This window comes from Paramisgurnus dabryanus, chromosome 23 (assembly GCF_030506205.2).
Source record: "Paramisgurnus dabryanus chromosome 23, PD_genome_1.1, whole genome shotgun sequence".
Lineage (NCBI taxonomy): Eukaryota > Metazoa > Chordata > Actinopteri > Cypriniformes > Cobitidae > Paramisgurnus > Paramisgurnus dabryanus.
In genome coordinates this window covers 8,911,753-8,936,704 of record NC_133359.1, presented here as the reverse complement: position 1 = coordinate 8,936,704, position 24,952 = coordinate 8,911,753, and the positions used below count along the sequence as shown (strand labels likewise).

At 37.1% G+C, this 24,952-nt stretch overlaps 1 protein-coding gene across 1 annotated transcript; it reads right to left on the bottom strand.

The window, feature by feature from the left end:
* Positions 1-519: 519 nt before the first annotated feature.
* Positions 520-23,416, bottom strand: ca12 (carbonic anhydrase XII). Its single transcript, XM_065292069.2, is given in 9 exon segments — positions 520-2,105; positions 2,631-2,763; positions 4,811-4,968; positions 5,069-5,132; positions 6,044-6,139; positions 8,386-8,528; positions 9,117-9,296; positions 18,289-18,309; positions 23,180-23,416. Coding segments are annotated over 9 exon segments (1,482 nt in total). The 5' UTR covers positions 23,265-23,416; the 3' UTR covers positions 520-1,503.
* Positions 23,417-24,952: the final 1,536 nt, after the last annotated feature.

The window sequence follows — 24,952 nt, the reverse complement described above, 5'->3', positions numbered from 1 at the left end:
AGTAAACATGTGTCATATTGCTTTCAGCACCACACTGCAAAAAATTATTTTCAAGAAAAAAATCTTAGTGTTTTTGTCTTGATTTCAGTAAAAATATCAAAAATTCTTAAATTAAGATGCTTTTCTTGAAGAGCAAAACGACCCAAGAAAATAAATCTAGTTTCTAGACCAAAAATATCAAATGTAAATGATTTTGTGCATAAAACAAGCAAATAAATCTGCCAATGGGGTAAGCAAATTTTTCTTGAATTTAATGTTTAAGAAAAATGTTCAAGATTTTTTTGCTTACGCCATTGGCAGATTTTTTTGCTTGTTTTATGCACAAAATTACTTAAATTTGATATTTTTTGTCTAAAAACTAGACTTATTTTCTTGGGTCGTTTTGCTCATCAAGAAAAAGCATATTTATTTAAGAATTTTTAAATATTTTAACTGAAAATGAGACAAAATTACTAAGAATTTTTTTTCTTGAAAATCATTTTTGGCATTGCATGTTTAGCGATTACTAGCAGTGGTGGCCGGTGACTTCTTTTTCCGAGTGCACACGATGCAAAGCTCATCAAAACATGTATTTAGCCCGTCATGTCAAAATATGTGTTTGGCGTGTCATGTGAACCTATGTGCATTACGCGTCATGCCAAAATACCTGCCTGCTGCAGACGTTTCAAAGGAGTTTATGATAAAAGAGAACCTCACGTTGCCAGATAAGTTAAGTTAGTGTTTTATCATAAACCCTCCCGTATTTTGACATGATGCATGATGCACATAGGTTCATATGACGCACCAAACACATATTTTGAATTTACACCCCTCACAAGAGAAGTCACTGGCCGACACTGGTTGAAAGATACAATTATTTGCCATTTACAGTAAGTTATGATTTTATTTTACAATGCGCAGTCTAGACATTTAACAAAAGCACATGTGTATAATATAATTTATAAATAGGAAAAGTCTACAAAAAGACTTTCTGTTTTCAGATCACACTACAAACGTTGTGCCTTTTAATTTTTGCATGACTCTTAACCACTCCTGGCAAAAGAAAATATTTACTGTGACATACAGCTCAGGTTTCCCTAATAAAATATAAAAATAAGCCCTAAAATTTGGGGCTTTTGTATTTCTTGTGCATACAGTAAAACAGTAAAGGCAGTGTCATCACACAAAGACCAGCTTTCAGATAAATCAGATGTTGAAGCTATGTAAAGTCTATTTTGTGGTTTCTCCACGTTTACGTCTGGCAAATGTTGTGTCTAGCGCACAACCCGGTTCAAAGTAACTAGGAAGTAACTACAAAACAAACATCTGTTTGATCAAGTCGTAGCCACAATGCTGCATCAAAGAACAACAAAAGCAAAACTTGTTAGTCTCGGAGGAGTCCCGTCAAACTAAATTAATATTAGTCAAACTTTATGCTGGAGCCCTAGGAGCCGAGCTGACTAAATCCTAAGTGTGCGTAGCTGACTACAGCAGAAATCGAAGCTTCCAGGGATGTTTGAGGCTCTAATCCTCCCATTCAACATGCTGAGGTTTGTGGTAGACAGAGGACAAGCTGAAGTCCTTCAGGAACGTAGCTCGAGGATGCCCCGTAATGGCTTTCGCGTTTGGATGTCTATGCTTCCTCATCTGTTTCCGCATGGCTTTGGTCAGCGATTGTTCGAGCTCAGCTGCCTCATCCGTAGATCTTCCCTGTACGAGTTGCCTTATAGTCTGGAGGTCCAGTTCAGATTTGCAATCCAAAAAACTCCTGAGGTTTAACTCCGGGAACACGACGTCTCTCAAAGCCTCGACCATCTGACCGTTTGCATTATGTCTCTGTATCTGATGTAACACATCATTCTCTAGGGTTTTAAAGCATAGATCTTTATAACCGTGTCTAAGCAAGTTCTTCCTAATGGGACCGGTGTTGCTTTGAACTTTGTTGGCTTGGTTATGAAGACCCCATCTTTTGGTGGTTTTCAACTTGCTGTTTAATCCAGGTTGGGGCTTTGGCAGAAGTTGGTAGAGTCCCTCATCAGCCAGGTCAGCAAGATCACCCGCCAGAAGCTTCTGGACAACTTGTCTTCTCTCAAAGGGGGATGACACTGAAAAAATACCATGCAGTCCTGCACCAGACACAATGTAGAGAGCTGTTCAAGTATAACATTGCTATTGACAACTCTACTTATGCTGACAAGCGCATACTAGGTGCTCAAGGGAAAATAGTTGGACCAGCCATGTTCTTCTGAAGTTCTGGAAAAATTGCCATGCAATAAAGACTGTAGACGGGAAGAAGAGGATTGGATATCCTGGATTGGACCTTCATGCAAGAACGCTAGCAAACAGCCATACATACTGAGAGGATGACAGCAAACAAGAAACCGTGTGGTGCACCAACTCTTAAACTAGGTTTAGAGGTAAAGATTTATGTCAGATAAGCATCTACTTCAGCAACCATTATTTGCTTCTAAAGAGTCGGCAGTAGTGAAGGTCTTTCATTGAGGGAAAGAAAGTTTACAGAGCGTAAATGGAGGACATGTCACAGGAAATATCAAAGCCAGCTTATAAGTTCACATTTGGGAAATCATGCTGCTCAGATAAATGTGACTACAATCTATTTTTTAGCATTCAGTTCCACAATACACATTTACACTCACCATCACTAAAGGAGACCAGGACCACTCGATTGTCTGGTTGTTGAGGCATCCGGTAGTTTCCGTAGAGAGGCACGGGAGCAGAATCTTCAGCAGAGGAGGCATACAGAGATGTGGCCAGCGCCAAAAACTGTAAAGACACAACAATTACACTACTTATATAAACATTACCATAAATTCACAACCTAAAAAATTTACAGAACTAGGAATGTACCCACCAAACAATAGCCACCATTTCACTGATATAGTCCAGTAACCCACTTCTAGCAAAAAAAAACCTGAATTTCGTTATATGTCGTTCAAAAAACTTGATATTTCCTCATGTAAGCAAAGTCAACTGTTTTTTTATTTGAATTCATTTATTTTTGTGCTTTGATTAAACGTCTATGGGTCAGTAACAGTGACGGTTTGGCAAGATGAGAAATTATTCATTTTTTATTTGTTTTAAAAGCATGCATCAGGTTTCTATCAGTGCACATTGTATTTATGTTAATTTTATACAATACAAATTACATTTGCACCATTTTTATGAAAGTTAAAGGATAATTCCGGTATTTAACACTTTGAGTCTCATTTCTGGTTTGTTTTGGATGAACTACAGTGATGGACACAGAAATTTTGACAATGGGTCGTGTCTTGACTTTTTGACTCGTTTAGAAGCGTCTCTTGACTGCTTCAGAATGGAAGTCAATGACCATGCACAAACATGTCATTAAAACAACACTTAACGTTCATTTTCAAAACTGTGCTCTTCAGTCAAGAGACGCTTCTAAAAGAGTCAAAAAGTCAAGACACGACCCATTGTCAAAATTTCTGTGTCCATCACTGTAGTTCATCCAAAACAAACCAGAAATGAGACTCAAAGTGTTAAATACCGGAATTATCCTTTAAGACTGAATGGACCTGAAAATGTCAAATGGTGTAACCGCCAATTGTGCCAAAGAATGAAAAATTTAAAAATTTTATCCACCTTGATGGCATGTAAGCGTAATCATAAAAAAATATAATTTTATTAGATATTTCTAAATGTAAATTGTAACCGTAGGTTCACACCAGGCACGTTTGAGGTGTCAAATTCGTGTCTACTGCGTCTAGTTTGCCGTTTGAACATTTTGAGTTTATTCGCTTCATTCGCGCGTGAAATTCTAGTCATCGAGACATTCACACGAAAATTAGCTTCATGGGAGGGGCTTCTGCGACTCCGCTCACTTCCTGTAACCACGTCACTAGTAGAGCAAGCTCCTGATTGGTTAATGCGGCGCATTTTTCCGCCAAAGTTCACATTTTTCAACTCGCGCGTTTGCCGCGTCAACACTCAATTCGTGCCATTCGCGCGATCTAGACGCACTTAACGCCTCATTCGCGCCGCGAGACCTCCAGCCGCGCATCAATGTGTCTTTACATTGACTTTACATTGTAATCACTCGTGCTTGACACCTGTACCGCGGCAGGTCTGAACGCAACATAATGCGTTTTTGTAATATTTGTTATGACATATGGTGAAAACAGCTCTGTTTCTAAATAATTTTTGACAAATGATGTAAAAATGTGTGTAAAAAAATCATATTACACTAAACTAGATGATAATATTTTATTCCACATTTTTATGAATATATTTATATTTTAATTTTTTAAAAATACTAGTTACACAGACACAGACTGGTTACACCACATTTACATTTTTGCAATTATCCCCCAAATATTCTTTCAAAATGAAATAAAACCAAAAATTTTGGACTTGGTCCTCAAAAAAGGAATTTATGCAAGTAATCTGCAAATTTATTTTGAAATTATTCTTACATTTAATTTATCCATACAGACACAAAATTATTAACGTCACCTCATTGACCCCTAACATTTTCACTGGCAGCCCAAATTTTACCTTGTTTTTGCCTATAGGCATTAAATGCAAAATAACTTGCTGGGTAGCATATAGTATGAGTAGTTGGTCACATTCGGTCGGTAACTTTAAATCTCATTGGTTCTCACGTGTCTTGACAACTAGTCATGAGATTAGAGATCCGAGAACAAAAAGATTAGTTACCAATACGCTGTCATATTTGAATTTAGTGCTTGGATCTGTGTGTGTACAGTTTCAAATTTGATAAATAAGCTCAAAATATGAATAGTGCACTTTTACAACCGTATAAAAGAAAAGTAATATATGGCTTATTTACCTGTTCGTATGAAATGGTCACAGGTTTCCTAAACACCGTCCATAGCACACTAGGAAAGCAGGGTGGCGTTGTCAGCGAACCATCATAGCGGTAATATTCATTCAGAGTGTCTGGTAACAGCTCACGGACGTTAAAGGCAGGAACCTTTATTTTCTGATCTATTAGTTAATATGTTGAAGATAAGACGGTGTTAACCTGTGATGACGATTAAAGTATAAATTGCATTCACAGAAGAAATGATAAACTTCACAAGCATACCCTTGTACTTTATCCCATCAATGTGTTTTAAGAATTTGTCAAAACAAGGGTTGAACTCTCCGATCTAAATGGCATAAAAGAAAAACATTCAAAATGTTAATGTTATTTTATAATTGTATTTTTATAGCGTAAAGATATACCTACAGTATGTTTCACATTATTATCAATTTTGCCTCAAATGTTTTTTAAAGGGACATTCCCCTCTTTTTTTTAAAATATGTTAATTTTCCAGCTGGCGTAATAATCAATCAACTTTTTAATTTGTGTAACTACAGAAGAGTCAAGTTTAAAATAGAAAAAATATCAAAACTCTTTAGTTATTTTTTAGCACAATGCTAATGGTCTAATCAGATTCAATGGATTATGCTAAGCTATACTAAAAGTGCTGGCACCAGACCTGGAGATCGGCTGAATGGATTCCAAAACGGTAAAAATCAAATGTTTAACTTAGGGGAACTTGAAAATGAGCATATTTTCATAAAAAGTGGAATGTCCCTTTAAAATCTTAAGGAGAAATGCAAATATCCACAAATTATTGACAAACAATGAAAATATAGAGATATAGGATTTTTATAAATGCTCATAGCTCACGAGATTTAGTTTTGGAAAAATGTAATGTTCATGTTAAATCTCTGACATTTGATTACAGTTTTTCGTATGCTGGCAGGTATAAATATCTATATAAATATCTATAATATAAATATAAAAAAATTTATTTGGTATATATTGATATATTTGGTAGCAGTACATTATGTTGTACTATTGACTATGTTGACTGTTTTTTTTAGTCTGCTCTCAATGGAAATTAAACAGAATCTTTATCATCACATACAGAAATGTATTGAAATGTTGTAATGAATCTAACACACTATAAGGCTCATTTAAGTGATTCATAGCTCTTGCTGGGATCGAACCAGCAACCTCCTGGTAACCTTAACTACACTTCACGGCAAGTTGTTTGGGGTCTGAACTCACCTCAATTAAAACTCCCAGCACGGCCAATCCATCTTTTTTGTCCACTGCCATGGAGATGTTGGGGAACTTATCAGAATTGAAATGCACAACATGCATCTAGATCCAACAGAAAGAGAGGCCTTCACTAAGAAACCAATTCACAAAATTTACATAATAATTCAATTATGCTAAGAAAAGCTGTTTTGGAAAGCATCTTTTTTTCCTTTAAAAGATGCTGTTATTTGGATATGATCATACAGATATCCACATTAAGGATAAACCATCATGAGATATGAAACAAACTTTACAAACACAAGTAAATTGCTACAAAGGCCATTTTAAATCACAGCGCTGCGTCACTGCGGTGACACTTTGGGGACACCTCCAGGGGTAAGTGCGTCTGAATGTGTGTATCAAATTCAATGGTGAGGCTTAACAACAAAGACAGGGTGACGCAGGAGCCAGGAAGTAAATCGCTATCTGAAATATTGCCAAAGACGGCGTTACAGGGATGCATGAAGTATGGCAAGGGAGACACAGCGTCTCGTTCCCTTCTCAGGGAACAACAGTTACATATGTAACCCAAGATGTTTTTATGTGTCAAACACAATGCAAAAAGCATTTTGGTATGAATTAACATTCGCATACAGAAAATATAAGCATTTAAAGCAAACAGTTTAGCACGTGCATAGAATTTTTATGATATTATCCTACACTACACAGGAAATAATATGATTTCTTGCATAAAATAGATTCAAGCACTTTCAATGACCTGTATCTATGTATGTATATTTTCAAACACTTCCCAGGGCCTTGAATTTCCCCCCCAGATTCACAAACTTTCAAGGATTTCAAGGACCCGTGAATCACCATGAACAAAACACTGTAGCTCATGAATTTGTGAAGCATCAGAAAAGCACATATGCATTTCTCTTGCCATGCTGTTTGGTTGAATGGCTACAGAATTTTGGAAAAAAGCCATAATTTCTCATTGTGTCCGGTGAGAAAGTCATGTTAAGTCACAGGATGTGACTTTTGGAATAGGACAACTTAAAGGTCAGTAAGCTACTACAAAGCCACATTTATTGGAAAACCATGGATTTTAGGATACATGTGAGCATAAGATTTAAAGGTGCAGTGTGTAAATTTTAGCGGCATCTAGTGGTGAGGTTGCGAATTGCAACCAAGGGCTTAAGGGCGATTTATAGTCGTGCGTAGGTCCTACGGCGTAGGTTCCAGGTCGGTTTTCATTTATACTCTTGCGTCGCCATCCGCGTCGACATGCAAACACACGCGAAACCGCTGGTTGGCAGTAATCACGCGTGTAACCACAGTAGCAGCAGAAGTCGTCACAGAAGAAGAAGCTAAGCAACTTAACCCACAAACGAAGAAGAAATAGCAACTTGTTGTGTATAATTTGAGAAGACCAGCAATGATGGAAGTAAATAAACAGCGACTTATGTTGCAGCGTTACAGCGTTACAGCGACTCAACTTGGCTCATCTTTGTTTTCACCGTCTCAAACCAATCACAGACCAATCACAGCGCTTGCGGTCGGCGTAGAGCCGACGCGCTGTTAGAAATTTTGTGAGGTGCGCGTCAGGCTACGCAGAGCTACGCACGGGCTTCGTAGCTACGCCTTGGACCTACGCACGACTATAAATCGCCCTTTAGTCCACTGCTCACCCCTCGCTTTTGAAGCGCAAAGAGAAGCTACGGTAGCCGCCACCGGACAAACATGTCATCGTCAGTGACAACTTAGTAAAAAAATGTCCTTTAAGGGCTTCTGTAGAAAAATGGCAGCACAAAATGGTGACTTCCATGTAAGGGGACCCTCTGTGTATGTAGATAAAAGGTCTCGTTCTAAGGTAATAAACACATAACGGTTCATTATGAAAGGTCTTTATACACCCCTGATAATATAGTTTTGTATATTATTTTGCATTTCTGTCAAAAGATCCTTCTTAAAATTACACACTGCACCTTTAAAAAAAACAAATTTCTAAGACGTTTTATTATAACCTCCCTAAACATGTCTGGTTTGTGGTTACATAAGAATACGTAGATGTACACAAGTGACTTATTTACACTCCTAAAATGATAAACAGATATTGAGTGGTCCATAAAGTATCCACTCTGTTTACATCCAACACCCCGGCAGACGTTACTGAATATTGCATCATGACTTCAGGTCCTGCTGCCACATACGCTCGTTGTCTGGTGGCATATTTATGCACTTCTACACTTCTATTATCACAAAAGGTTTTAAATCCTCTATAATGGATGTTATGCAAGTGAAAACAGTTTGATCATGCACTAAAAGTGTTTACAGTAATGCTTGCAGATCATGCATATTTACTGTACCTCTGCCGCAAACTGTTTTCCATTAACAGTGTGTTCAGAACCAGTAAGCAAACTGGATGAGCCCCAATGGAAGTGAAGTTGAGCTGCTGAGTATCTGTTAGGTAAGCTGGAAATGTACATGTGAGACGGCAAAGATATCTTCACTGTGAACACAAAAGAAAAAAACAGATATTTAACCCTCTGTGAGCTTATGGTTAAATAAAGTGATGAACATTGTATGCAGGGAATGCTGGGATTGTATTATAAGTTAGCTATGATTAAATCAATGAGTGAAGTCAAACTTTGATACTCCTAATCTCATCATTAGATTATGAGACGTTATCTTGGATTTCACAGAAGGTCACATCCATAATATGCATTTTGCATAACATTAATAATAATAATACAATTTGGACCCAAAATCTGGTTGATTGTAAACATAATCAAGAAAAGTAGATATAAAAGTTAAATATATTATTTTAGCTTGGAAAATATAATCCGGTTAAAATACAAACATGTTGTTGCTTTATCATAATAAGTGGGAGATTACAGAAAATTGCTGACAATCTGACATACAAATAGATCCTCCTGTTATTTTCTCAAGTTAACCTACAAATTATACTTGAGAAGAAAGACTATTTATCCAGTGTCTGACACACAGGTCCTCATTTGTATAACGGCCACAAACCATTTAGTTTATTATTGTAGGTATATACAAGCCGTATAATCATATTGTAGACGGCTTTACCAACCAGAATGTCCGTTGTTGTGAAGAGTAAGCTGTTCGTTGGCAGACAGGTTGTAGTTTTGGACCTGGATGGGTGATAGTTGTGGATCGTATCTTAGCAGCTGTGTTTGGATATCTATGGGTGACTGAAATGTTCCTCCACAGTATGGGTAGTTTGCGCGCCAGTTGGGTTCTCCATCAGGCCCTGAAACATAAGTTAAAGGTTGTAGTTACTGACGCGGTTCAAATATGCGACCCTGTCAGGCTAAATTTAATCTTATCTAATCTAATCATGGGATAAGAAGCATCAAAGTTTGATTTCACATTGATTTTAATGTTTGAAATGACCTTACTCAAGGTCAATATTAAAGATATCAAGATTATATTTTCACAGAATGTTCTTAAGATTATGTAGAGTAGGATGACTTCAGTAAATCACAGGAAATTACTTTAGCTGGGCTTTCACAGGCAGGGTCACAAGATATAACTGGAGCTTGCTCATTCTTACTGTGCTGTAGGTTTCGAGGGAACTCGCGCTGCGTCACTGCGGTGACACTTTGGGGACGCCTCCAGGGGTAAGTGCGTCTGAATGTGTATATCAAATTTAACCAATGGTGAGGCTTAACGACAAAGACAGGTAGACGCGGGAGACAGAAAGTATATCGCTATCTGAAATATTACCAAAGACGGCGTTACAGGGACGCAGGAAGTATGGCAAGGGAGACGCAGCGTCCCGTTCCCTTCTCAGGAAACAACAGTTACATACGTAACCCGAGACGTTTTCATGTGTCAAACACAACTGTGCAAATAAGCATTTTGGTATGAATCAACATTTGCATACAGAAGATATAAGCATTTAAAGCGAACAGTTTAGCATGTGTGCTTAAAAAGTTTAGAATTTTTATGATATTATCCTACACTACACAGGGAATAATATGGATTTTTTTCCAGAAAACATCTTGTATAAAATAGATTTAAGCACTTTTTTCTCCCAGATTCACAAACTTTCAAGGATTTCAAGAACTCGTGGGCACCATGTGCAAAATCCACTTTTACAAGGTGTTTGGACATAATGTGTGTTGGCAGTGTGTCAATACAACCACCCAATAATGAAAAAATCTACCCGCTCCTTGTTTTTAAACCCCATTAAAGCAGTCTCTTTAGACATGCCGTTTTGATTCTCTTATCAGTGTGAGGTCACATTGATAAAGCACCGCCCACTTGCAGTCCTGGATTACCATAGTTTCCACCCTCAGCGAGTTGTACTCTGTCCACTAGATACTATTGTCTCAGGGCGCACTCACACTATCCAAACCAAACCGCGCTCGGGCGCGTTTGACCCCTGACGACTCCGACGACTGTCGTGCACCAAACGACTCCGAATAAAGAACACAGACTTATCATTACGATGGGTTCCAGTGTTAAGAGAGAGCTTTACTTCCTGCTTTTTTCAAAACAATCGCATCTTAATGACAAAAGCGCGCCCGGACTCGGATCGATAAAAAGTACAGTGTGAGTGCGTGCACCTGGGGGAGTAGGGAGGGGTGACAATCGCGCTGGGGCATGGTTTGGATAATGTGAGTGCGCCCTCAGACTGTATTTATCAGATCTATTTAAACTGAAAGCACTCTCTTTCTGTTTGTAAGTGAGTAGCTGTAGCTCATTTGCATTTAAAGGTACAGACATTAATATAATTTACGTTTTTGCTCCTATCCAGATAATAAATGATCTGTGAGGTATTTTGAGTTAAAACTTTAAAGATACATTCTGGGCACACCTGAGACTTATATTACATCTTGTAAAAAGTCCATAATAGGTGCCCTTTAAAAAAAATCTTATATTGTAACCGTAAGCAGGAAAGATTAGGGGATCTCTCTAAAATATTAAAGAAAATGCAGCTAGACTTTAATGTGGGCCTATGTGGGCCAGTAAGCAACCACCTGAAACACCTAAGCAACCGCATAACATTTTAAAAGTACACACATAGCCGTACTTAGAGGTGTTATTATTTCATTTTCCCATATTCAGTCAACTTTTGCATGTCTGACCTGAATTGTACTGCAAACCCCTTAGTTCTGGTAAGTCTGTGTATGGACAGCTGTCACAGAACACTGCCATACTAAATGCATGCTCTTACATCAATGAAACACCCTACAATAAAATATAAGGTTTTGCTCGTCTTCAAAGTAAACATCAAAGCGGAGACTCCGCCAAGGTTTATACTGGTTTAGTAGACTGTCTCTGTAAAATACAACATACTATCATAAAGTAGAAGAAAGACAACACAGCTCAAATTTTTTACAATAAAAAAAAAAATATGAAAACTAACAAATTTCTTGTAAAGCGTTCTGCTGGATAGCCATGGTTCACGCACATCAAGACGTTAGGTTATGTTTCACCAATCACGAATCATAAATTCACGGCCAGCTTTTGTACTCTAGGTAAGAACAAGCCAATGGTTTTTTAGTAGCGTTTTGGCCACAATGGGAGACAAAAAAGCAATAAAACTAAACGCACTCTTCCCTCACATTTATAATTACTCACGGTCCAGTTCATTTAAGTCTTTTATTTCATCTTCTCCGTCATAATCACATCAGATGCTTGTGGCCAGCCACGAACGCAATAGGCTCCTAACCACAGTCACCCTGGCCTGTTATGTATACAGCCGTTCTGGTCTGGAAACTTTAAGACAATGAGGTAAAAAATACAGTGGAACAAAAGCAAACAGATTTGAGGAAAATGCAAGTGGTGGCTGCCATTACAATGTTGGATGCCACGCTGCAGGGTTATTGTGGGTATTTTGGTTGCTAAGGTGTTTTGAGTGGTTGTTATCACATTGTTAAGCGGTTGCTAGGTTGTTTTAAATGATTGTTAGGGCATTGCGGGCTGGTTTCTTACTGTTTCAATGCAGAAGAGCCATGTCTGGAGATATTCTAATATTCTAGTCCTTAAATATAGACGGTTTCAGCACAACAACATAAACAAGCGCCTTTCGTGGTCATCAGGTAATTTCCGGTAAACTCCGCTAAAAATAAATAACAACAAAGTACTTTTAAAGTAGTTTATTTATATAACAAGCAAAATAAACAACACGTAGATTACATAGGAACGCAAAACATTTGTTATTTTCGATGAGGTATTTGTTTAAGAGTTCAGTTTCAGCAACTAGACAGATCATTAAAAAAAACGGAAGTAAAGTTCGGACCAGACGCTTATCGCATCACCGCACGTGCGCCTGATGAAACGGTCTATAGGACAGGGTACTTTTAGGGAAGTCGCCCCATAGGCGTCTATGTTTGTAATGCTTTTTTACTAATATTTCAGTCATCTAGTATCTACTACAGTACTAGTTCAGTAAAAGTATCTACTTGAATGTGGAAAGATATCTTTAAAGTTATGTTCTAAAATCACAATTAAACAACATATTGTTGACTAACAATTAAAGGGATAGTTCAACCAAAAATGAAAATAATGTCTTTAATGACTCACCCTCATGTTGTCCCAAACTCGTAAGACCTCCGTTCATCTTCGAAACACAGTTTAAGATGTTTTATATTTAGTCCGAGAGCTTGTTGATCCTTCATTGTAAATCTACGTACGGTATACTGTCCATGTCCAGAAAGGTAATAAAAAAAATAATTAAAATTGTTCATGTTACATCAGTGGGTCAGTTAAAATGTGTTGAAGCATTTTGGTCCAAAAATCAAAAAAATTATGACTTTATTTAGCATTGTCTTTCTTACGCGTATGTTGTGAAGCGCAAGCGTGAGACTAAAGTCAAGTGACTGCAGTGACGCGGATGAGGTGTTATCCTCAGACATGATTGCAAAGGTTTTTTTCAAACTTACAGGGTGCATCTGCCTCAGACTGTAAACGAAGCCCGGGCGCACAAAAAAAAAAGCTGAGGCGCACCAGATAACACGTCATCCACATCACATGACTTTACTCTCACGCTTGCGCTTCACAACATACGCGGAAGAGAAGACAATGCTAAATAAAGGCAAAATTTTTGTTATTTTTGGACCAAAATGTATTTTCGATGCTTCAACACATTCTAACTGACCCACATAAACTACTTTGATGATGTTTTTATTACCTTTCTGGACATGGACAGTATACCGTGCATAGATTTTCAATGAAGGGTCAACAAGCTCTCGCAGACTCGCACTAAATATAAAACATCTTAAACTGTGTTCCGAAGATGAACGGAGGTCTTACGAGTTTGGAACGACATGAGGGTGAGTCATTAATGACATTATTTTCATTTTTGGGTGAACTATCCCTTTAAACCTGACCTCAACTGTACCATAACTTTTGTTTCTTAAAGGGATAGTTCACCCAAAAATGAAAATTCTGTCATCAATTACTCACTCTCATGTTGTTACAAGGAAGATTATTTTGAGAAATGTTTATAACCAAACCATTTGTGGACTCCATTAACTTCCATAGTATTCTTTTATCCTACTGTGAATGTAAATGGGGTCCACGAACGCTTTGGTTACAAACATTTTTCAAAATATCTTACATTCTGTTCATCAGAACAAATAAATGTATACAGGTTTGTAACAGCATGAGGATAAGTAAATGATCACAGAATTTTCATTTTTGGGTAAACTATTTCTTTAAGCTAAAAACACCTTTTTTGTGATTGATGATTGGTTCTTTTAACTGGAAGGCGAGGCTTCGTTGCATTGTCCTCTATTCATATTAATAGCAGTGCCCAATCTTGTTTATATTTAATATCTTTGATATAGGTCAGGTCCCTAAAAGAGGACTATGGGATACGTCAATGGGATCAGGCCCTGTGATAAGGCTGGCCAAAAGTCAATTATGTGACTTCACTTTTAAAAATAAAGGTGCTTCACGATGCCATAGATGGAAGAACCATTTTTGGCTCCATAAAGATCTTTTAACATCTGAGGAACCTTTTTGTTTGACAAAAGGTTCTTTGTAGTAAAAAATGAAAGAACAAAAGGGTTTTGACTGAATGGTTCTATGAGGAATCAAAAATGGCTCTTCTATGACATCACTTCTATGACATCATTGTGAAGAACCTTTTAAGCACCTATCATTTCAAGAGTGTTCCACCGCATCAAGCTATACATTTTATCTGTGCGTTTCATTTTGAGCCAATGAGCTGTTGTGTATCTGATTTCATCTTGAGTTCCTCCAGAGCTTCAGGCACTGACATTTTGAATGTCATTCATGTCTGTCAGAGAGCCAGAAAGTCCTTTACTCAGCAAGAGTCAGCCGACAATGTCAAGTGTTCTCAGCATTAGTTGGCACAGTGGAGATCACTCATATTAGCACTGTTTGACGGTGATGATAATATCTACACTGTGGGCACAAGCACTGCTGTGTTTCTAGTTTGTATAGCGATCTGTCGTGGTATTCAGTGCTTTGTTTCTCTGGCCACTTCTCTCTATTGTCGCACTGTACACATCTTAAAATACAAATCGATTTACACATTTATATTGTAATTGCTATAAGACAAACTTCTTAATTACTTTTGCCCATATACATAAGATTATTGATTTAAGACCCCTCAGTAGCCTACACCTTAACAACTGAATAATCTACAGTAATTTGTAGAGCAGTGTGTTAGCAACACAAAACTTGTGGGTTTGATCATGGCCATAGCTACCATTGAGGACACCGAGTTCATGTCCTCTGTAGTTTTTTTTTAAAGTTTCGTTTAATTTTGATGTGAAAATAGCCAACGAGACAATTATCCTTGCATCTACGGACCATCACGTGACACATACTTGCAGATACCGCTACCATCTTAAAACGAAAGTAGTCGGCTAGCGAACTGTTTCCTAAACTAATTAAAGAACGCAACGCAGTGTCTCGCTCGCATATCTCACATAAACTTCAATACCCACAAATCCATTGTTCAAAATAAAGTTGACGCCATTTGAAAATGAAAAGGCTGCAACAAACTACATTATCAGTTGGAAAGCCGGCAGAAGATGAGCAGACAAAGAGAAGCAGGGAAGGTGAGGTGAGAAAGTTAATGGCGTAGATATGAGATGCAATACGGCTACACTGTAAAACCTAAAAGTTAACTCAACTCAAACCATTTAAGTAAACCGGTTGCATTAGTTTTAAAACGCATACATTTGAGTACTGTGAACTTAAACAAATTGAATCATATGCAGTTATGCACTTATATTTAAGTTCACACTGGTTTTACAGTGTACCAATAAGATTCAAACCTACACTACTGTTCAAAAGTTTAGGGTCACTTGACTAAAATGTTAACTATGATCTTAAAAATCATATAATCTGTAGGTGCATGGTTAAATGCTTGAGATTACTTTTGTAGACAAAAATATACCTGTGCCAAACGGATACATTTGTGTTATTAGAAAACAAAAAATGTATTTTTGAAATAGATGCCTTACACTGAATAATGTAGAACAAGCAGCCAATAAGCCAGCCAGATTATATATGAACTCCTTCTATTCTCTTTAAAATTCATCCTAAACTGAAAAATTAAGAAGCTTCTTGAAAAAATGACACGTGTAAGGTTTTGCAATTTCTAGGCAAAGGGTGACTGCACTTAAGTCTACTTCAGAGTTTTATGCGGGGATCAGGCAAACGGGAGCGTCTCTTTTATCATAAACCTTTAGACGCGTCTGCAGACAAGACATGTGATGCACATTGGTTCACTTGACGCGCAGAACACATATTTTAAAATTACGAATCACACACATGATGGGCTACATACATGTTGTGACGAACTTCGCATCGAGCGCCCTCAAAAAAAAAAAGAAGTTACCGACCGCCACTGCTTAAAACACTTGTGGAAACCGATTACCTAAAGACATTTTAACCAAGTAAACCAACTAATTTTTTTTAAGTAAAAATATTTATAGGGCCGGGACTTTAACGTGTTAATTAAGATTAATTAATTACACAAAAAATAACGCGTTAAACATTTTTTACGCATTTTAATCGCACTTATTTTTGCACTGCGGAACATTTCTCATTGGATGAGTTTCGGCAGACCGATTATACTGGAGCACCAACTAGCGCTTATGACTTCAGACAACAACAAATCACAGTGAACATGAACGAAGAAGCTGATGAGATCGCTTTGGTTGGCCCCCTGGATGGGATTTTTTTTAATAAAAAACGAGCGGATGGAAGCGTCGATAAGAGCATGGTTGTGTGTAAGCTATGCAACAAGGAATTCACATAACACCGCAGCACATCGAGCCTCAAGTATCATCTCAATGCAAAACATATAGCAGCTAGCGTGGACGTAAGCCCGACTCCGGGTACAACGACTTGGTTGAACAAAAATAAACAATATTTTGTTGCTTAAGCTTATGTATTCAGTCATTATTCATGGTATACTAAAAATCCATGTGAAAAAATAACTTCTCAATGTTCTCAGGTCAAATATTTATATGTGATTAATTTCGATTAATTAATTACAAAGCCTTAAATTAATTAGATTAATTTTTTTAATCGAGTAATAATAAATAATAATAATAATAATAAAACAACACAAATCTGACCTACCTAATCACACGCGCTACACTTCTGAACAATGGTAACCACAAAACTGAAAAATGACTGTTGAGTCTTTCTCTTTCCTGAAAACGAAGAAATCACTTCATTTCAAAAAATGCTTTCGTAATGCAGACTCATGCAAAGCGTGCTGGGAACTGGAAATCTTCCTCAGCAAATCATGCTAATTTAACGTGAAACTGAAGTGTCAGACTCTTTCTTAGCTTAACTGGCATAAAACTCATCACAACACCTAAAAGTTTGCAATTATTTGCAATGTTGGTTAAAATGATGCTGTGGTATTGAAATGGCATGGAATGTTCAAAATGTTATAAATAAAATGTTTAAGGGGCAGTTTCCCGGTAACGGTTTATTCTAGTCCCAGACTAAAATGCATGTTTGCGCTGCTTTAATTTAAAAACTCAAAATGCAAACCCATTGTGTTTTTTGTAAGGTATGTTTGTAAAAACTTCTAAAATTATCTAAAATAAATAAGGTTGAGTCCTAACCTAAACCCTGTCTGGAAAACCGTCCCTAAGTTAGGTAAATTCTTTTTATTTTAGTTTGTGAAATCGTTAAACATACGCCTGAATAAGCTGTTTTTCACAGGTTTGAGTACAGGTTTCGTACTTATTTTACTGTTCAGGTTTACAGTTACAAACATAAAACTAGGTTTTGATGTTTTTCTGAAGAAAATGTGAATGGTGTTTCAGTTCAGTAGAGTTCAGTAGTGGTTGTGATAGCATTGCGGTTGCTAAGGTGTTTACAATTTCCAAATTGAATTATACGTTTTCATTTTGTTTATGAGGTCTACAAGATATATAATTTCCACATAAGACACATTTCAACCCATGATACTGTATAAACCTGTCATAATTCAACAGCGTCTCCTTGCAAATCCTGCAGGCAATCGGAGACCACATGTCCTCAAGTGAAACGACGATATGTGGAGAGGAACATGAATGACATAACAAACATGGTGGGAATAATTTCCGAGCCAGGACATTCAAAGGGGGGTCACAAGATGGTCAAATCAACACCACAGGTTAATTTTTTCCAGGAAGAACGTGTCTGTTGATACCTTCATCATGGCTACCAAAGGTCTCCTTGTACACTCTGGTATGGCATATTAGGATTTTCAAAGATAACAGTCAAAAACACTATTCATTAATAGTCTACTCTTGACTTGACACATGGGGGTGGAAACCGGAACCCTGTTGGGTTACTCAGTCGCAGGTAACAGACCAGAACGGCAATGATTAAGTAGGTTTATTTCAACAATGTAAAGAGCACGTTCTGCTGATCTGCGTACCAGATTACTGGATGACCTTTTCTACTGTGAACACTGCTGCGTTTGGTCTATATAAGAAAACGCATTACAGATCACATCATTTAGGTATTACAGCTAATGCAATTTCTAAAGAACATCAAACATGAGGGTGATGTGATCCAAAGGAAGAGTCCACCCAAAAAAATTATTCTGTCATCACTTACTCATACTATTGTCCTTAGAAACCTGAATTGTTATCTTGTTTGCAGAATTTGCAGATTGCTAAACTTCTCTTTTTCTACAATTGCAACAAATATTTTTCGACTGAACTATTCCTTTTAATGACTTCTTTACCACAGAACTCTTAACTACTCAGTAAAAGTGTCACGTAAGAAGATCTACTTACCACTATATGTCCATCTCGCCCCTGAAAAAGACAGAAACAAACATTTAAAGTTGTGAAATGAGGATACTGTTGAGTCAAGACTCATTGAGAAAGCAACAAGCTCTTTCATTTTTTTTTAGCTTTTTCTTTCAGTTCTAAGGAAGACACACAAGTGCAGTTATAAATCAGACAGATAATGCATTCCAATGCAGCTATCCAACCATTTGGATTCAACCTGCTGCTCTGGGCAGCGCTGGCTTTCAGTCAAACGGTCAGAAAGGCTGAGTCAGAATCTCAAGGGTCTTTCTAGAAATTTCGAGCGATCAATGAAGTACCCAAAAGGAGTGTGTAAATCTGTCATGGGATAAAATGCTATGAAATAAAATGTAATGAAGGTTGAAAGTAACATTTGAAGATCTCAGATTACAAGTGCATCTTGTAAGTTAGCATTTTTATTAGAATCTTAATGGATTCTGCCAACAAATCAGTTTTCTGAGTAAACATCCCTTTAAGTAATTTGTGAAGGTATAGTAGTGGAAAATTGTCTAGATTGAACAGGAATTCAATATTTTCCAAATATCAAGCAAACGTGTGACTACAAGAAGGGTTAAAGGTGCAGTGTGTAATTTTTAGAAGGATCTCTTGACAGAAATGCTAAATAATATACCAAACGATATTATTAGTGGTGTATAAAGACCTTTCATAATAAACCGTTATGTTTGTATTACCTTAGAATGAGCCGTTTTTATCTACATACACCGAGGGTCCCCTTACGTGGAAGTCGCGATTTTGTGCCGCCATGTTTCTACAGAAGCCCTAACAGAGCCCTAATTTGTCTCCAACAATGAGATGTTTTTCTGGAGGCGGCTGCTGTAGCTTCTCTGTGCGTTGCAAAAGCGAGGGGTGAGCAGTGGACTGAGCCATTGGCTGCAATTCGCAACCTCACCAGTAAATGCCGCTAAAATTTACACACTGCACCTTTAAGTATGGAGTGAATACAGTCTCAAAACCTCCCACAAATGCACACAATAAATCCAAACACACGCACGGTAATTCACAAATACACACAATAAATCCAGACGCGCGCATGGTAATTCACAAATACACACAATAAATCCAGACGCGTGCATGGTAACTCAAATGCGCACAGGAGCTCCACATGCGCAAACAAGCCTTTACAAATGCTTGTGAGAGACCCACATATTGCAATCCACAAATTCATGCTGTGATCCTCAAATGCACTCGAAAGATTCACACGCTGTGATCCACAAGTTGTGATCCACAAATGCACGCGAGAGATCCACACACTCTGCTCCACAAATACACACATCAGAATGCACATATATAAACATTGCTGCCTTTGGTCACAACACAATACACAAATACTTTATCTGTACCTGTAACTGTTTCTGCCAAATCTTCTTCTTCTTCCGTTTTATTGGCGGTTGGCAAACCAGCTTAAAGGTGTATTACCGCCACCTAGTGGACTGGAGTGTGAGCAGCAGATGATAACATGTTAACTTAGCCTATTATAATCTATTATTACACGGCTCTCTGGAATGCTTGATTCTGATTGGTCAGTTGAGACATTTGCAGGTTCGTTCTTTTCGAATAATAACCGCTCCAAAATAATAACGCATAGCCGGTACTACTTTTACGAGTAAGATCGCTCCGCGCCAATAAAGATTACTGTTTGTTTGGCGCCATCTTGTGACAAACACTCAACAACCACGACAAGACACAGAGAGCTTACTGAGACTGAACTTGACAAAATAGAGCATGACAGCTACGAAGCCAACACACAAAAAAATACAGAATGGGCATTAAAACTTCTCAAAGACTGGCTAAAAGAGAAAAAAATGGAGACACACAAGTATGAAGCAGAGGATCTTAATAAGGTATTACGATCATTTTATGCATCTGTGCAAAGTTTCGCGGAAGGATAAAAATGTTAATTTAAAACAAATATGCCAATAAAATGTTTCAAATTCATATTCATGTCCAGTTTTTTTTCTTATGTGACAAGTAGCCGTGTAATAAGCGGGATAATGTAGAGTCAGCCGGTAGTTATCGGGAAATATGATTTAACATGGACTAGCCTTAGCCTGAAATAAATGTAAAAGGTGTCCAAACATAAAAACAACTTGCACTGACATCTCTTAAAATACATCAGTGTCTCAAAATGCACACAAGTAATGTTTTAAGTAAGGCATGTTTGTTAAATATTTCATAATTAAGCCTAAAGCTTAAGCTAATCCCTGTCTGGGAAAACACACCTTAGTCTCTTAGTGAGCAAGCAATAGGTGACTGTGGCTAGGATGGAGCCACTCCAAGACATGTATTAGCAGTGTATTAAACAGTTAAAGTTAAAGCGTGTGGATTTCTCGCGTGCATTTGTGGATCACAACGAGTGGATTTCTTGCGTGCATTTGTGGATCACAGCGTGTGGATTTCTCGCGTGAATTTGTGGATTGCAATATGTGGGTCTCTCATGAGCATTTGTAAAGTCTTGTTTGCGCATGTGGAGCTCCTGTGCGTATTTGAGTTACCGTGCATGCGTCTGGATTTATTGTGTGTATTTGTGAATAACCGTGTGCGCGTCTGGATTTATTGTGTGCATTTGTGAATTACCGTGCGTGTGTTTTATTTTGTGCATTTGTGGGAGGTTTTGAGACTGTATTCACTCCATAGTTAAGGGTTCAATCTCATGACAATTTGTACGTATTTTACAAGATGGCTAATTGGTACGACCACATTTGTATGTTTCTGTATGACATGCTTTCACCCCGTGACATTGGGGTTATGGGTGGGGTTTTATTGTTGTTGTTTTACAAAAATCAAACACTTTTGTACGAATCACTTTGAAACTTTTTTAGTAAAGACCAGGAGACTTGGATTTCTTGAGCTGTAATATTTATTTCAGAACGGGATCTTTAAATTAGAGCGTACCACTTTGGCACTGCAGTCATCAAATTTACAGGCCAAAGTAAAAAGTATAGTCAATTTTTTACGTGTACGTGTGACGCAATTTTTCGTCATCGTACTGTACGCTCAAACCTAATTTTTTTTTTGCACGTGCGCCTACAGGAGATTGTAGGCTAGTATGTAGCCCAGGAGATGAATTGCATTTTTTTAATTAAACTATACTTTGCCAGGCTGTGCTTTCCACTGTGCACGTACAATCGCTTAGACGTAAAAAAACAGACTATACTCCAAGCTTAACTTACAGTAGAACATTACATTTATACATTATTTATGGGGCAGTCCCCTAAAATGGAAACAAAGCACTTAACTTTAAACAATGCATTGAAAGGAAGTAACACTGCCACCCCCAATCCTGGAGTTTCACCAACCCTTAATCCCATCAACATTACTGTCTCACCCAGACCATTTCGTTATCATAAAAATGGGTTCACACTTTAGGTTTGGCATTCACCTTTTTTGACTTATAGACCCTTGGCTCAAGCATATGCAAATGTACACCAACTTACACAAAGGTACAAAAGGCACCAGGGGCCAGGTGATTGCCTTACCCATATCTTTCATCTTAAGATGAGACAGGAACTTGCAGGAATCCACTTAAAGTATCACTTAGATGGCATTGTTACTTGATTTAGCTCCCATACATGATGAACATCTTTCCCACAATATAAATGAATACGAATTAGCCAACTCATAAACTATGTACGGATTCCCATGATATCAGCCTGAAACGTCTCCTGAGCAATTTGACCTACAAATTTTCATTCACAAAAGTGAACCTTTTATTTTCTATTGTGGGACTGAACCACAGGTTTTCCCTGACCTGACCTTTTGAGGGATGAACATGTGCAGTTAAGTCAACACCTGGGTCTATATTTGGGTGACAAATGTTTCACCTGTGGAGTTCAATAATAGCAAGGTCACATGAGGTCATCTGTTCAATTACTTCCCATATCTTATAGATAAAATACACAAACACAAACAGTGCACATCTTCATGCTAAATTAGATTGCCTTGTTTGTGTTATGCTAATAAACACATGATGTGTCATTTTAACACATTATGGGTCATGTATGTTAAAATAAATTAAAGGGACGACACAAGATGTGTTACAAGTAACAAAAAATGTGTTGTTCCAATAATAACTCAAAGATGTGTCTAGTTAGGGACAACACATTTAACACTGTTTATAAAATTGTATGGTTTAAAACTAAATTAAATGTGCATAATTAACTTCCAAGGATGTTTTTTAAAATGATTTATTATATTAACACATCCAAAATGAGTTTGATCACTATCTATGATTACTGTTTCAATTCCACCTTTAGTGACCTTAGGTATATTGTCCAAAAAAAAGATGAAAAATGTCTAATAGTGTTTAAAGGTTGCTTTTAATTTTACTTAATTTAATTAAATGCATTTTTTAATAGAATAGATTAAATAGACTTTACAGATATTTAAATTATTTCACCTATTGCAATGTACAGTAGGACAGCACTTTAAAATAACTTTCATTAACCCAACATTATTACACAAAATATGAAACTGATCATGATCAATAGTTAATTTACATTTGAATAGTAATAAAAACCACATGAAAATATAGTACTATAGTTTATTATATTATTTAATATAGTAAAACTGTAGTATACTATAGCATGCATAGCCTAGTATAACTGCTATAGTATATATTATTATATCATTTTTTAGTATTTACTATAGAAATTTTTGCAAATATAACGTTAGGAACTTCTAGTAAATACTTTAGTAGCCTATACTGTCCTATATTATTTATTAAGAATAGAATCATGAAAATGATTAATTAACATTGTACTTAAATATATACAATTACTGATATACATAAAATACCCGAATTTTACAGCTATGTGAATGAAAGGTGTACTAGAAAAAGTTTGCAAGATAAACTTACCTCTGGATGCGATTGGGCACGCGATGAGGATGATAAACGCAAGTGTAGTGGTCATTGTATAAATGTGTCGGCTCTTGATGTCCATTTCTCCCTCAGTAATCGACTCAAAAGACAAACAGTGACCGGCCGGCTTTTATACCTCGGTGTTAAACAATGACGTCCGAGAACCCATCACAAAATATCACTCGGTCACGTTGACTTCATCCAAACTTAGTTGCTGTGTCAAATCCCAGCGAGCGGCTGTGCTGATTTTGTCCACCAGGGGCGCAATAACCGGTTTGTATTGTAGGACCTCCATAGTTTTTTAACAGTCATCTTAATAAAATGTGTCCCAATCTACCTGAATTCGTCATACTATACGGATCAACGATGTATAACAATGTTCTCTAAGAAGACAGCTTTCAGGTTTTGAGACACAGCCAGGTATCAGGTATAGAAAACACATTGAAAATGCATAAAACTTTATCTTACTTCAACCACCGGGGCTTGTTGTCACAAGAACTGTGTTAATATCTTAGCAGATATTTCGTTTCACACAATTTATAATTGTTTAACTGTTTACATTTTGCTCAAATACCAGTTTGGTGTGAAAGATTGGTTTCTATTTTAATTTTATTTATTTGAACATTTATTTCTTTTTATTTTAAATATTTTCAAATCAGTGCTTTATAAACAATAATAAACATATAAATCTGTTTATTATTATATTTATATTTTTTTAAATTAACACATTTGACATATGCATTTTTCCAAAGCGACTAAAGTGCATTACAAGGTATACATGTTTTGTGTATGTTTTAGCATATGTGTTCCCTATGGTTCAAACCCATGATGACCTTTAGCGCTGCTAACGTAGTGCACTGAGCTACACAGGAGCGAACCCAGCAGGCAATAACTGAGACAGTGAAATGATGGCTAACTATAGACCAAATGTAGTCTGGCTATGATGACTAACACACTTCTACTCAAAATAACATTGAATTTGGTTACATGCCAAATTGCTTGGTGTTGGTTGTAAAAGATTACCCCATATGTGACAATAACCTTTAATAAAAGATCAGTGTGTAATTCACAGCACAAAATGGGACAACAAGCTCAGTCTTATATGTTGCAGTAAGGCTTAAGCCCAATTCGCACTGGATTGGTATTATCTGCTGACCTCTAGTTATTTGTAATAATTGTAAGACCTTAATGATCTTAATCCATGTCTGTAATATAACCTACCATATTTCGAGATCCTGTGATAATTGAGTCCCTAAAGAATCTGCATCCCTGTAACTTGGCCAGGATTTGTCAGGGTCGTTTATCATTTTTCAAGGTTTTTGTTACCTGTGCGCCATCTTTTCTTTTTTTTTTTCTTTTTTCCTCTGTTTGTATGCCTCTCGCACTGCAGCCGAGGAGCGCACACACATACAGAGACGCATCCCTTGGTTTTTTATGCAACTTGAGGGATTTGTAATGTATTTATGATTTAACGTCTAACCAGTGTCTCTTTGTCCATGTATTCATAACGTGCAGAACTTTAAATGTATAGATGGAGCTGTCAGCCGCAACATCGCACAACGGTTTCTAAAATACAATCCACTGACGCTCACAAAGCCTTGAAATCATATCTGGGAGAAAAGTCAGTAAATTTGAATAAAATCACAGGCTTCGCTTATCCCATGTGAATGCACCACAAAAAATTCAGATGTACTGGGGTAATTTCTAAATCACACAAGGTCCCCAGATAATACTAGTCCTGTGTGAATAGGGCTTTAGTTTGTTTATCTG